Genomic DNA, 15,448 nt, shown 5'->3' with positions numbered 1-15,448 from the left:
CTCTGTCAAATAAATAAATAAAATCTTTAAAAAAAAAAAAAAAGAATTGAAAATTGTAGGGGTGCCTGGGTGACCCAGTGGGTTAAAGTCTCTGCCTTCAGCTCAGGTCATGATCCCAGCGTCCTGGGATCGAGTCCCGCATCGGTCTCTCTGCTCAGCAGGGAGCCTGCTTCCCTTCCTCTCTCTTTGCCTGCCTCTCTGCCTGCTTGGGATCTCTCTCTCTCTCTCTGTGTCAAAAAAATAAATAAAATCTTTATTAAAAAAAAAAAAAAAAAGAAATGAAAATTGTCAAATCCCAATGAGAAGCGTTATAGGGAAAGCTTTATGAACGACGCAGCAATGGCACTGCGGCTTCTGGATGGCAAGGAAGTGAGAGCGCGGGAGCAGAGCAGCTCCTGCAACCTGGGAAACCCAGCCTGGCTGAGAGCTTAAGGCAGTTCAGGGAAATGCAGGGCATGGAATCCTGTATAGGTATATTTAGAAAGTACCTCTTCATCCATTTAAAAAAAAAAAAAAAAAAAAAAAAAAGGCAAACTCAGTGTTTTGTATGTTAAAAAGGGCAGAACAGTAATACATGGGAAACTATAAAGATAAAATAGTAACTTAAAATAATGTAAGATTCCATTTGTATAAAACTAAGTATTAATACATTGTAACACAATTGATTCCCAAAACGGGTTACCCTGAGAGCCCTGAGAGTCCCCATGGGTATGAATGGGTGCAGAGCTATCCTCTGCATTCCAAAGATGTTAATGGAAATTGCATACTTATTTGCAATAAAGATACAGACGTTCACTTTTTGCTTCAGTTAGTTAGATCATCTCAATGCAGTGACCATCAGCTGACAGCCACATGTCACATATGAAATGCATTACTAGTACATGTCTTTGATTTCTGAATAAAAAGCAAGCAAATTATTACTTAAAATGGTGTAAGGGTGGGAGTCAAAACATGGGCTCCTCAGAAGTATAAACAACAAAATTAAAGTTTGTCTTTTAGAGTAAAAAGTTGCAAAGCCTTGTTGAAATTAGTATCGTGGCTGGCACCGATCTGCTGCGGCTAGAACTGAAAACAAACAGCAAACGGGATTTGTGGCTTTTAGGGAACACACTTACCAATCCTTCGACTGGGTTCTGCCTCTCAACTGGTTTGTTATCCTTTGTACAGTCTTCTTCAGAACAAAAGCTGCCTTCAGGTTTTTGACTTAACAGGGAAGATGATTTTTTATTTTTCAGCAGATGTTTCAGAAGTTCATTGCCCGACTCCCCCTTGGCAGCAGGGGCCCCAGCAGACTGGGGAGGACTCTGCCCCGAGGAGACGGGCCCGGCCGCCGCTCTCTCCTCGGCCTTCCTCCCTGTCTGCTCCCCCGGCTCAGGCCCGTCCTGGCCCGGGCACTGCTGCAGCGGCTGAGCCGACTCTGGTGTGGCCTCCTCGGCGGCGGCAGGGAGTTCCACGGAGAGCTTCTCTGCCTCCAGGTTGGCACACGTCTGCGGATTTGGGGTTCCCTGCGGTAAGTCCCCGTGGGGCAGTTTGCTTTCCAACTCCACGCCCTGCTGGCCGGCCGCCGTGCCCGGAGTCGACGGGCGGCCGGGCTCGGCCGAGTCCGGGTCGGGCTGCGGCGGCGGCTCGCTGGGCGTGCTCACCGTGGGCGTGGAGGTAGTTTCTGAGACACTCGGGGTCGGTGGGGCCGTTATGTCGGAGTGGGGGGTGGACGGCGCCCTGGTGGATTCCACATCCTCGTCTTTCTTCTTCTTTCTTGTTCTTTTCTTTTTCCCTTTTTCTTCGGGGATTATGTCGGAATACAACTGGATGAGAGACTGGGCCGACCCCGGGTAACTCTGTCCATGGGTGGCGGCAGGGTCTTGGCCGCAAGGGAGACTGCTGTTAGCCACCGCAGGGGCCGCAGGGAGGGCAGGTGGGAACGGAGGCCGCACGGGGGACTGCGGGAAGCCGGCCCCGGGAAGCCCTCCGTGCACCTGCTTGACAGCATGGAAATTCGGGCTTCCGCCAGGTACTGAGGGTGAATCAGGAACGAAGGGGGGCGGTCCCACCTGCCTTCGCTCAGCGGTTTGCAGGAAAGTCTGAGCGGGAGGGGAGTTCATGGGTGCCGGCGGCACGCTCTGCGGCTGCGAGCCCGGCCCCATCGGCTGCTGGTGCTGTGGGGACTGCTGATGGGGCCTGGGAGGCGGGGGGAAGTCACAGGGCAGGTCGGAACCGAAGAACGGCATCTGGGAGCGCAGCGGGCCGTGAGGCTGCACCCCGCCCTGCTGCAGAGCCCTCTGCCTGTCTACCTCCTGCATGAGCTGGATTCGTTGTCTTTCCTGCTGTTCTCGCAAACGTTCCTTCCGTTCCCGTTCCTGGAAGCTTTCACTGAACGGGTTATTGTCATCAAACTCCACCCGCGGTGGCGGTCCACTCTGTGGATTCGCCCCGGGCGCCGGCCCCGGGGCCGGTGTGCAAGTTCGTATTGGTAACTGGGCGACGGGAGGCTGCATCCTTGCGGGATTAAGGGGCAGGTGGGCGGCAGCACTGGGAGGCTGCCACCCCGGCAAGCCAGGAATTCTAGCAGGGCTAGCGTGGCCCGAAATGACCGCTGCGTGCGGCAGTGGCTGTGGCACCATGGGGAAGCCGGGCTGGCTCAGCGCAGGCGGGGCAGCGCCCGGGACGAGCGGCGGCCCGGGAGGCGGGGCCATGGCGCACTGCTGCTGCTGCTGCTGCTGCTGCTTGATGCGGTAGTCCTCGATCAGCTCCGCGTGCTCCTTCTGCTGCTTGCGGATCTGGAAGCACAGGAAGTCAGGCTTACTCGTGTATCTACACCGCAGGGTCAAACGCGCTCGCTGGCTGGCGCCTACGGTGGGGTTATGTATAAAGCGCATCTTGCAGAGGCAGAAGTATTTTATTTTGCTTAGGCAGTGGCCAAAAATCACAAAAAAAAACAGGATCAATATTACCTCAGAGTTCTTTTTAGAAGTTACAATTTGAGTACGTGATCCTGCCCCGCATCAGAAAGGCTGCATGGGTGGAACTCTTCCAATTTAAGGGATCACATACTCAAATTGTAACTTCTAAAAAAAAAAAAACAAAAAAAACAAACAAACAAACAAAAAAAAAACTCTGAGGTAATATTTTGAAAAGCTCCTAATCCGCTACTAATATAATGACTGACTTGTGTCCAATTAATACATTCCAAAAACCCTTACGCCATCACGATGTTCCAGATGCTACGGACCAGTCTCAGTAAAGATGCAACCTGTGTCCTCCTAAGGGGGGACATGATGCCTGGTGCTACCCAGGATGCCTATTACAGAGGGAACCGAGCCCAGCAGTTCTCATGTTTTTAAGCTTATTTTCTTCAGTTTCTCAAACAGACTAGCATGTTCTCTGCACATAATGGTTTTGCTGGGTCTCCAGCAGCTGTATAACTCCTTCTTTCCTGACCAGGTGCCTGGCCGGAGGGACTGAGGAAGCAGCAGGGAGTACACAGAAAATACCCAGAACAGCACCAGGAATACAGAAAGGGGGTCATCCACACCTTTCCCCATGACATCTTAAAATATTTTTAATATTGTTATCAGTTGCTTATCTTAATGAGATCGCACTGGATTGGTGGCAACTATACACAGACAATGTGTTCCATTTTCCAAGGACAGTATTAGCTTCTAAATAGGATTTGATCCATGGATACGCAAAAGCCAGGCTCTCATGATGAGGAAATGTGTAGAAAGACGCCGGAGGCAATAAAAGTGCTGAAATTACTTTATAAGAAATACCTATCATTAAAAGAACTTTATTTGCAACAAACATGGACCCACAGAGTAAATTTAGAAAGAACTGTCTCATTCCAGAACTGTCCTAGTTTTAAACAACAGGGTTTATATTACAGTCACCTTACTGTTGGTACGTAATTGTGGTAGCTATCGCTTGGAGATGAGACACCTGAGCCAAAAAAACCCTACCCCAGTAATCAGTTAGAAGCCCACATGTCCCCACCACTGTGATCACTCAAGAGACTCTGGTGTAAAATGGTGACAATACCAGCTTCTTCAGAAAGTTGGAGAGAAGGTTAGTAAGACAACGTATGGGAATGTGTTCACCCGAGTGCTCGGTACGCTGGCAGCACTCCAAGCTTATTACGTCAGTCTACCCTGGATTCCTCCTTTTCTACTCTTAACACTTGGATCAGGGTGCCTGAATAGCTCAGTGGGTTAAGCCTCTACCTTCAGCTCAGGTCATGATCTCAGGGTCTTGGGATCGAACCCCACATTGGGCTCTCTGCTCAGCAGGGAGCCTGCTTCCCCCCCTTATAGCTCTACCTGCTGCTCTTGTGGTCTCTGTCAAATGAATAAATAAAATTTAAAAAATATATTTGGATTACTTCTCATTTTTCTTTAAAAAATTAAAATTGGCAAAAGAAATACAGATTTTCTTGGGTGTACAATTCTATGAGCTTTATCACACAGAGATTAGCGTAGGCATCACCCAGTCAAGATTCAGAAGAGTTCTTTCACCCCAAAAAATGTCATGTCACCCCTATAGAGTCAGACCCTCCTTCCAACCCTAAGCCCCAGCAATCACTGAACATTGTCCATCCTTGTCATTCTGCCACGTCAAGAATGTTCTGTAAGTGGAATGTGTACCTAACCCTCTGAGGTTAGGTCCTTCCCTCGGCATGAGGCTCCTGAGGTCCGTCCAGCTTTTCTTTTTCACTGCCATGTCCTACTTCAGTGCAGGAACACATCACAATGTGTTCAACTGCTCGGCACTGAAGGATACCTGCTATTCCCGGTTTTTGGAGACTGTGTGAGTTGAGCTGCTGTAAATACCTGTACACAGGTCTTTAGGCAAACCCAAGTTTTAATTCACTTGGGTAATCCCTACGAATGGGTCTTAAACCATTTTGAACACCACTCTTATTGTACTTTAAATAAAAATTTAAATTTTGCTTCTTTTTAAGCGTAACTGTTATTTCAGTATGAGCATTTTGGGAAGCATTTGGTTTATAATGGAAGGTAAAAGCAAAATGGTTTCATTTGGGGCACCTGGGCGGTTCAGAGGGTTAAGTGTCTGCCTTTGGGTCAGGTTGTGATCCTGGAATTAAGCCCAGCAGCAAGCTCTCTGCTCAGTGGGGAGCCTGCGTCTCCCCTGCCCTCGGCCCTTCCCGACCAGCCCACTTGTGCTCATGTACTCTCTCTCAAATAAATAAATAAAATCTAAAAAAAGGGGGGGTTCATTTTTCAGGAATACATCTTTTACGTAAAATATACCTATGTATTTTAAGGCCGAAATACTGAGAAGAAATAATAAAAACATCCCAGATGAAAAAGAACACCCAGAATGCTTCAAATTACCTGTTCTAGCTGTTTCTGAACCATGCTTTGCTGTTCAGTAACATGCTTGAGCTGTTCTGCATCTTCTTCTGGAAATTCACGCCCCGCTTTCTTGGCAGTACGTTGTTTTGCTGAAAGGGCTTTCTTAGATTTTCTGTGTGCACCAATTTGTTCTTCAAGATATTTCTGCTGCATCTGAAGAAGCTGTTGGGTCTCCTGAAGCCATTCTTCATACTGCTTACGCTGTGAATCATCTAGGCAAAAAATGAAAAATTCATCTGTGTTAATTTCCTAAAAGATCTAACAATGTAGAAGTTACACAAATCCATTCTGTAAGGATATGCAGTTTCACCATGACCTTGTAATGGGTGTCATGAAAACATAATACTAAATATTAGACCATAATGTAACTATCAAATAGGAGACTTTGGAAAAGTATTTATTTGAGGAAACCAAAAATGCATATTCTTAGCATACGTGTTAACTTCATACTTAGAAATACTGTAAATCCAATCTTTGAAAAACAGAAGACTTTTATCTAATGGAATGCTTTTCACTACTGAATTATGAAATTCTCTAACCCACATACCAGCCTATCTATTAAGTTATATGTGTATTGTATTGATTCGACTTTACAGAATATATATATTTGGGTTTTTTTTTTTAAGACATTTTTTGAAATGTTTTGTTTTGAAGAAACAAAAGTATATACTATTAACAATGCATGGATTAGGTATCATTTCCCATGCTAATTTTCCTGTTTATAAGGTTTTACCTATTTCCTAATAGTGAAAAAATATCCTAAGCTTTGAGGAAGGGAACATAAACTCTTAGAAGGGACCAACATGAAGTCTATGTTTTATAAAGGAAATCCATAAGTTAAAAACATTGTAACTTTTATGAATTTTGTAATTTATATTTCTATAAATAAGCAAAGGTATGGAATTATTATTAACCAGGTAAAATCTTTTCTATTTTTATGACTGTCATAAATATCTCCCCAAATAGTTGTATCTCTTCATTTTGTACCAATATTCTTTCTTTATTTTTTAAGGGCACTTTACGTCACTGATGCCAAAACCCAAAAACAAAAAAAAAAACAAAAACAAAAAACAACAAAAAAAAGTATCTTATGGTAGTAAAATTCAAGATATACCTTTTTGACTCACTATAAGACAAAGAAATGAATAAATACAATTCCAAGAAGGACATTAGCTGAAAAATTACATCAATGATAACAGAATATCGTCATTACAGTAAGAATCCAACCAATGCCAATGGGCACAATAAAGCCAGAAAAAGCCAGTTGGTTATAGTAGTACACTTTTTAATGCAAATATGTGCTCAAATTATAATTATGATTAAATACAGGGGTTAATTTCAAAAGGTTAGACTTTGGGTTTGTTCCTAAACCCAGAAGTTCCAGTACATGTATGAACTTGAAATCTATTCTACTAAATTTGAAGGGCATTTTTCAAGAACAGGCTTTTTCACAAGATTTCAGAAGTTCTGCTTCTGGTAGAATGAGACCTACCGCAAGGAAAGCCTTTCTGGTTTCTGGAACCAGGAGAGCAGAGGTGAGCAAAATGAAAAATAATGGTGAAAAAAAAGTTAGCTAAACAGTCTGAAGATTTCAGAAAGGTTCAGTTTGGGGAGAACTGTAAACACTATCCTGAACCACCTTGGGACCCCTGAAGGTAACCAGAAAGGACTCTGTGGCGTCCTGCAGCCCTGGCCTGCACACCGTGCTGCTAACCCGACTTATTTCTAAGCACATTCCCTTCGTTGTTCCCATATAGTGTCCTCGTCACGGAGGCAGACAGTCATTAGAACAAGAAGTGGTTTAATTCTACAGGTTGTAAAGTGCCCAATCTGTATATAAAAACAGCAACAATATTGAAGAGAATGGGGAAGACGGTTTTTCTGTATTAAAATATTGATCTCTAACTAGAATGCTTCATGCACAGAGAAAAAGAGCAATGAAAATACATGCCTTCAGGAACAGACGTCTAACAGGGCAGTGAGGTTCCATAAAAGATGAGGGCACTTCGACTTCAAATAACACATCTACACTAACTCCATTTTTATTTTTATTTTTTTTAAGAAGAACACAAATATAGCGCAAACAAGCAATCCCCAGAGAACACATAACTTATTAGATTTATACTTACTGACAAAGCCTGGACCAAAATTTGGAGGATTAGGCCTAGAAATCTGATGTGTTATACTGCCATCCTAAAATAAGTAAAATTTACAAATAGGTTTATTCCACATTTCAGTTAAAGGGGGAAAAAACTTAAAAAAAAAAAAGAAATAGAAAAAAAAAAAGAAAAAGAAATGGAAGGAAAAACCCCCTTAATTTCCTAAGACATCTTTAAAGCTTTGAATTTTCAAAAAAGTAGAACGAACGTCGTTGTGACAAACTAATTTCTGAAAATTTAAAGCTATCTCTGAACTGTTTTATTTTCCAGACTTAAGTTGAAAAACAAGTATGTTTGAGGCGAGGGATTACTCATCAGAAATATGATATTAGGGCAAGTCAAATATCATTAGTACTTAGCTAGAGACCCACATAAAATCCCACTTTTTGATGAAATCTACCTGGCTTTTTCTGTAATTAAGATATAAATATGGGTTCCAAATTTACTAAATTCACTCTATAACACAGTTACTTACAAACAAGAAGTACTGTCCCTAACATGCACAAATAATAAAATAAATATACAATTATTAAAAATATTAGTCTTATTTTCTAATTAAGTATCTTATTTCTTCCAGGGAGACTGAATAAATAGTTATTAACCTAACAATTCCCTGGCAATACTCTGATAAATAAAATTAACTCTGAAAATAACATTTATTGTTACAAGTTGTTAGACATGAGCTGCACAGCAGGTAACAATTCTGAACATTACTAGCAGCCAGAACACTTCATGAAATCCTTATAATAGTGCAAAGCAGGTGGTTAACATTTAACAGATCAGAAAACGGGTTAAAGAACTTGCCCAATGTTGCACAGTAAATTCATAGTGGAACTGAGATTTTTTTTTTTACAATTCCGCTATGAAGTCTATGCTTTCTCCACTGTTATCAGATGGTGCCTCTCTCTTCTTTTAATAATGAAAAGAATATAATTATCAGCATAGTAAATGTAAGGCACAACTGTCACAGCAAAAAAGAAAATTTCAAAAGACATATAGTAAGTAGCTTTCTCCTTTTTTTTTTTCTAGGCAGATAACTTGGGGGAAAAAAGCACCTTATGAAATGAACAGTTCTACTTTTCTGGACATTGCTTGACACTAAACATTTAAATATTACACTTAAAAATCTGATTATTATGAATGGAAAATATCTTTAAAAACTAAGTTATCCCAAGAACTAAAGAGCACAACAGGACTACCAATAGCCAAGGAGAATGACCTGAGTCTGTATTTCACAGTTCCACGTGTCATGGATTAATCCCAAAATGTAGGACATGAAAATGTTCTTGCAGAGTTGAAAGTAAATAAAAGCAAAACCCAAAACCTGAAGCGTTTGGTTTTCCTCCAAGTGACTTTCTAACTCATAAACAGAGAGGTCCTTTCTGGAAACTGTTTTTTCACCTCAGTGTGGTTTTCCTTTAGAAAGTAGGAAAATGTCTTTATTTCTGCTGAGCCGAAAATGTACTCTGACAATGCTTTAAGGTTTCTACTGTTTCCTAAAAGTGGACTCACTCTAAAGAGTAGGGTTTGGTGAGAAACCCAGGGAAGTGTCCCCTGTCGGGTGACGAGTGACAAGCAGCAGTACCTGGGAGATTGCCGGGGGCAGGAGACGCTGCTGGCCTTCACCGCTCTGCGCGCCCGCCACCGACTGGCCCATAAAGGGGAACCTGTGAAAAGGAAGTTCTAAGCATCAAAATGACGCGCATTTAGAGTGAAAACTCTTGTAAGTGCTTAACGATTTCCTCTTCCAGGGGAGAGTGAGCAGTGGCATCAAAGCCACGTAGGACAGCCCCACGTCGTGGTTGTGTGCCCCCCTCGGGTCCTCCCCCTACAGCTCTGAAGTGTGGACTCCCTCTCCCCCCATCCATGGTGACAGGAGATTCAGAGGTTACTTAACTTCCCCAAGGACCAAGTGGCTGGGACAGGAAGCCAGCTAGGCTGCTCCTGGGGTTTCCCACTCGATTATCGGACCTACTACGCCTTAAAATACAATTAATTCAAGTCTTCATTTACTACATACATTCTTAGAAAATTATTTCTTGTCCCAATTATTATTGGCAGGGGGTGGGGGAATGGACAAAATGGGTGAAGGTGATGAAGAGATACAATCTTCCAGATGCCAAACAGGAATGAGTAAGCAACAGGGAGGTGAGAGCGTCAAGCAGAGAGAACACAGTCACTCACACCTTAACAGTGCTGGACGGTGACAGACGGACACCAGACTTATTGTGGCAGTGATTTCGTGATGTAGAGAAATACCCAATTACTATGGCTGTACACCAAAAACTATATATACTAAGTCGATTATTCTTCTAAGAAAATAATTAGTAGCTTACTTTGTATTTCAAAACAAAAAAAGTATCTCAACTTAAAAGTTCTATACATTTTTGTGCATTTCTGTATCTCATGTTAAGGCAAATCAAAAATTAGTCACTAACCAAGAACAAGGCTATATGGTTAAAAATGTCTGCTGGAGGCACCTGCGGGGCTCGGCCCCTTAATCGTCTGACTCTTTGATTTTGGCCCAGGTCATGACCTCACGGTCATGAGATAAGAGCCCAGCGCGGCACCTGGAGCCTGCGAATGATGCTCTCCTCCTCTCCCTCTGCCCCACGCACCCCCGGAAGCACACGCCCTTTCTCTCTCAATAAATAAATAAAAATGTTTGGCAAAATGTGACTTACTCTAATTAGAGCTATAAAACCTTCATAGAAACATTACTGCTTTAATGAAAACACTTCCTCCAGTTACCAAATGCTTTGATATAACAAGCATAATTTCCAAATTAAATATCAAATATTACATATTAATACTTAGGTACTGTTACCGTTTAGAACACATGCTTTTTAATTTTTTACTCAGTTTTTCCTTTTTTTAAATTTATGTATCAACCTCCTGTTCCCACAACAGCCCTGATCTGGAATGATCTCTGGATCCCAATGCCACTCACTATCATCCTCAGTCACCACAGCACCCAGCTTGAGGAAGGGACTATCTCCTCTTCTTCAAAGCACTTAGCAGAAAAGTAAACAATATTCTATAAATTAACTAACGTACCAATGTGTCTCTCCCTGGTAGAGGTGCCCATGCTGAAAGACCAGGGGTCTGATTCTGAGGCTCCTATTTTTTTTTTTTTTTAACTTGAGGTCCCTACTTTAAACTAAGTGCTGAAATGAAATGAACTTTTCATTCTATTTTCACTACAGCAGCAAACTACACTATTATTAGCAGTGCCATGACTTTATCACCAGTAGAATTCGCACTCCTTTCATAACAAAAGTTGCTACACGTACCTAATTTGGTCACTTAGGTTCATCATTACATACTATGAAATAATGGTAGTTATTAGACCTATTGCTAAATGTGTTAATGCATTAAGAAGCACACACACCGTAATTTTAAATAACTGTATTTTGAATATAATTGATTCCTTATACTACTACATTTTTTGGTTTTGCATATCAAATGTTGAGAAGTAATTCAAAGGCTTCACTAGAATGTCAATAATGTTCATGACAAAAAAGTTTAAAAACCCCTGTGATAGAGGAAATATGCTAATAGATGCTGTGTAAGAATGAAAAGCATGAGAAACTACTTTTGCTTTGATCTCAACAGTGTTCCTTGACCACTTCCAAATATTTCAACAACTGGAAAGAACTATACCTTTAAGGGTTCCCCGTTTACCGGAAATGACATGTTTGTCTCAAATTCATGTAGGTTTTGTATTCAGTTCCATAATCATCCATAATTCGTTTTGTGACAAACAGTTCTTCAACAAGGTAATTAGGCTACACTGAGGCCCCATGTCTACTCTACTGACAGAGATTCTCAATTGCAACATACTTCAGAATAATTCTTGGTGCTCATCAAAAATATGGATACACCAGCACCATTCCAGACATTCTGATTCAAGAACCTGACTTTAAAAAAAAAAAACCACGTAATTCTGACGGCAGTCCATAAACAGAACTTGAGAAAGACTGTCCAGCAGTTACCTAATACACCTTCAGTGGGGGAAGTACTCTAATTTCAGAAATCCAGAGTCTACCAACTCTTATAGTCCTATTTAATGCATAATTTCCACTTTTCTGCTAACAGTGAAAAGATAAGTTCTTCAACTGCTAACTTTCAACCATCCTCTTGACTTTTTCTTTCTTGATTCAAATTCAGTTTGGGGACATTTTATTTTAGAAATGAATTCACAGTTGTCTTATACACTGAGGATCTTTACTGAAATGTCCCACTTTTTTCTCTGCATTGTTCCTTTGATGGAAAAAAAAAATGTTCACAGGCTTAAGCAAGCTATCTTCCTTTCTCAACAGAACAGTTCGATTTCTATTTTCCTGTTTCATTGTCTCATCTTCCTCCATCGTGGATGAAGAGCTCTGTCCCGGGCAGCCTTCAGTTAGATTGTTCTAAAGGTACTTACAAGAACACACTTAAATGCCTGGATTAATCAAGTCAACCGTTTGACCTTTCCCTATTGTTTTATTATGTTAACCTTAAAACTAAATCCTTACATTCCTAAAACATTTTACATTTGACCATATCCAGCCAATATCACAATCAATTTAAGTATTTATTTTCATTCCTGGGCTACAGGTTTTTGAGTTACTATATGCTTTTTCTAAGACCTAGAAATAATTCAGGTACTTCTTGATGCACAGTAAAAACAAGAAACATCTTTACCTACCTGTTCATAACCATTGGTGGCATGCCCATATTGCTTTGTGCCATTACTTTATTTATGCCTTTAAGGGCCACCATTTTGGCTTTCATTATTGGGTCTGTAATTGCATCAAAATCTAAAGAAGAAATATTTTAAAGTTATTTATTTCATAGTACTTGGTTCAAGTAACACTAAGAGGTAATGTAACTATCACAAACATCATGTAATTTACACACTCTTATTCTTTATTATAATAATCACTGTTACAGGTTTCTGTACTGGGTGAGGAATTACAAGAGAGTAAAAACCTCATCCTGAATCTGACCTCATCTCAATAATCTCTATTTGCATAATGCTTGCCCACCTCAGTCGTGCGAAAATCAGAGCAAGAAGCTTGCCACATTTAAGGAAGATGGCAGCCATGACCTAAAGCAATGCAATTCCTTTTTGTCCAAATGCAACATCATGAACAAGAAACTGCAGTTATTTCCAATACTACGGAATTCCACAAAGCCTAGTTATTGTTTTTTAAAAGAAGAATGTATCTATTTCTTGAGGGCATACCTTTGCAATAAAGATAGGTTACTGGGAAAAAAAGACCTCTTTGCATATAGATGAAAAAGAAATGCCTCCCCCCATGATAAAACCGGTAATGCCTATAGAACAGAATGTCAGTTTTACTGTTTAGAAGGAAGCGTTCCTTTGACATGTGAACTCTGACTGCAGAGTCTTACTGCTGGAGGAACTCTGGTATTTGCACTGCTATTTTACAGTTTTTGTTTTTGTTTTCCAAATTAATAAGGTATTGGAAATAAGTGAAAAAGCTTTATGTGAAAAACTTTGCCAAGTATTTATTGTACACCAAAGACAGCAAGAAGTCTATTTCTATCATAATTTCTTTAAATTAATCTTTCATTGACTCTGAAAAGACATGGTAATAATGGTTAGAGGGAACTAAAGGAGACGAGCCTAATTTCTGTTAAACAACAGTGTAAGTAATAAAAGTGAGAAGTTCTGAAACTCAAGAGCTTTGAATCTCTTGATCCCTGGGAGGAATCTAAAACTTTTAACTGCTTTCATCTTAAAGCTGAATAAGGAACAAAAATATGACCCTCATTGCTCTGGTCCACATGTAATTTTAAGACCGAAATCTTGGAAGCTTACTGCACGCCACCCTAATGCCCACAGACAGCAATTACTGAAGTCCAAGGAATTCCTACCGATATTAGGGAAGAATGGCTCGGACCGCTGACGAATCATGGCTTGCATCTGTCTCTGCTGCTGCTGTTCTTGTCTCTCTTGATCCAGAAGATCCTGTAGAAGCAGAGGCTGTTCCTCTAGAAGGAGGGGCCTCTCTCTATTCTGCTGGGCTAATGTTTGAGGGACCATTAGCTGCTGGGGTCCAGACATGCCACTGGTACCAGACTGATTTGTTAGAGGCACAGTTTGATTTGTAGGTTTTCCGGTCCCAAAACCATGATTAACTGCTGACTGAGCCTGAATGAATCCTGGATTTACCTGCACACCCTGAGGAAAAGTATGGTTTACTCTAGAGACGACCGCCACATTAGAATTCACGGTACCGTCCAAAACGTGACCAGGTGGTGTCATCAAAGGAGGTGGCAAACTCGACACATGATTGGACGGTGACGACACATGACTGGCTGGCAAATTTGGTGGTGGAGACCCCAATGGCCTAATGTCTGCATTATCGGATTTTTCATTAGCAAGTAAACTTGAGAGAACTGGAGTTGATCCAGTTATGCTGCAGGAGTTGATTCCGTCCTCAGCGGGCAGCTGAGTGGAGCCACGAACACCACTTGTGTTGGAAGCAGCAGTTTCTCGATTAGCTCTTTTCTCAAGTAGGTCTGTGTCACAGGACTGCAAGGAAGCCTTCTCTCCATCATGTATGTCTGTGTGAGCAGAAACCTGTGAGCAGGGAGTGTCAACATTATCCTTACTCTCAGCACTTTTCTCACTTTCACATTTGGTTTCCCCTTTAGAATTTGGAGACAGTACTTCTGTTTTTATCTCACTGGTACTTGTGGATTTTTTCCATGGAGAATGTTTATCAGGAGGAACCACAGTTTTGTCTTCTTGCTCCTTTTTTTTTGGTTCAATAGATACACACTGATTATCTATCTTATCATCAATCGGAACATTTAGGTCTAGTTCCTCATTAAACATGCTTTTCTTATCTCCTAGGTCAAGTTCGGGATCTGTATATGCAATGAGATCAAATTCTCCTGACTTTAAAAGGTCATCCAGGTTGGGATCATTAGTTTCCAAATTACCTAAAGTATCCAATTCATCTCCCTTGCCATCTTCTGTATCTAGATTTAAATTTTCAAGATCTTCATCATCTAAGTCTTTGACTTCAACCCCTTCAAGATCTTTAACATCTAGTTCCTTTACAGATGGGTCATCAGAATCAAGTTTTTCTTCAAGACTATCAGAAGATTGGGTGGTTATCTGTAAATTATCAGACGTTGTTTCCGCTGGTGTAGATGTTGACAAAGAGGCCTCTGAAAATTCTCCATCTAAGGGATGACTTAGAGACCTCATGACCATAGAAGATGGATGGGCAGGATGACCTTGGTCTTGCTGAGATGGTGGCACTTGTTCCAAATTTGGATGCAAAGGCAGCTGAGTTGGTAGACCTTGAGAAGGTTGTCTCAAGGGCTCTGTGTGTCTAGGGCCTGGAAAGTCGGGCCGGGGAATGAAGTTTCCATGTCTTGGATGAGAAGGTACCTCTATGACGTTGCCGGGAGAAGCAGTGTAGGGCAGCCGTGGCCTTCCATCAGGGGCCCTGTGCCTCAGTTCAATAAATGCTTGGCCCAGTATGTTATGCTGCTGAACTGGCAGACTCTGTGGTGGAAAATGCTGAGGAAGGCCAACGGGATTATTCATCTGTGCGTTATTTAAAGGCCTTGGCATATCTACAGATATCGATCTTCTCAGCTGTGGAGGAACCCCGGATCCTTGTATTTGTTGAGGAGGTACAAGGAAGCGTTCTTGACTTGACAGGGTACCATGACTACCTCCTGGAAATCCAAATCTAAAAAAAAAAAAAGCAAATTGTTAATATTAAGAATCATGCTGAATTTAGAGTTAGGTTGAAAAAGGAACGGCTTTAGATTAAACTCATATACAAAATTAATGTTGCCAAATACAACGACTTAGCAAATCAAAATTATCACATTAGAAAGCACTTATAAAGTATCTATACACAAGTAATTTTTGCTAAGTAC

At 41.4% G+C, this 15,448-nt stretch overlaps 1 protein-coding gene across 16 annotated transcripts in view; it reads right to left on the bottom strand.

Annotated features, from left to right (window-relative positions):
- KMT2C (lysine methyltransferase 2C) overlaps positions 1 to 15,448 on the bottom strand; it is a 193,685-nt gene that overhangs the window by 25,851 nt on the left and 152,386 nt on the right. For all 16 annotated transcript variants that reach the window (XM_059396046.1, XM_059396051.1, XM_059396050.1 and 13 more), the window contains 6 exons: positions 13,418 to 15,255; positions 12,222 to 12,333; positions 9,114 to 9,195; positions 7,499 to 7,562; positions 5,349 to 5,581; positions 1,116 to 2,777 (listed from right to left, as the gene is read on the bottom strand). In XM_059396046.1, the coding sequence (XP_059252029.1) occupies positions 1,116 to 2,777; positions 5,349 to 5,581; positions 7,499 to 7,562; positions 9,114 to 9,195; positions 12,222 to 12,333; positions 13,418 to 15,255 (3,991 nt within the window). The remainder of the gene's footprint in view (positions 1 to 1,115; positions 2,778 to 5,348; positions 5,582 to 7,498; positions 7,563 to 9,113; positions 9,196 to 12,221; positions 12,334 to 13,417; positions 15,256 to 15,448) is intronic.

The sequence above is a fragment of the Mustela nigripes genome, chromosome 4 (genome assembly GCF_022355385.1).
Source record: "Mustela nigripes isolate SB6536 chromosome 4, MUSNIG.SB6536, whole genome shotgun sequence".
NCBI lineage: Eukaryota > Metazoa > Chordata > Mammalia > Carnivora > Mustelidae > Mustela > Mustela nigripes.
This window is presented reverse-complemented; position numbering and strand designations above follow the sequence as displayed.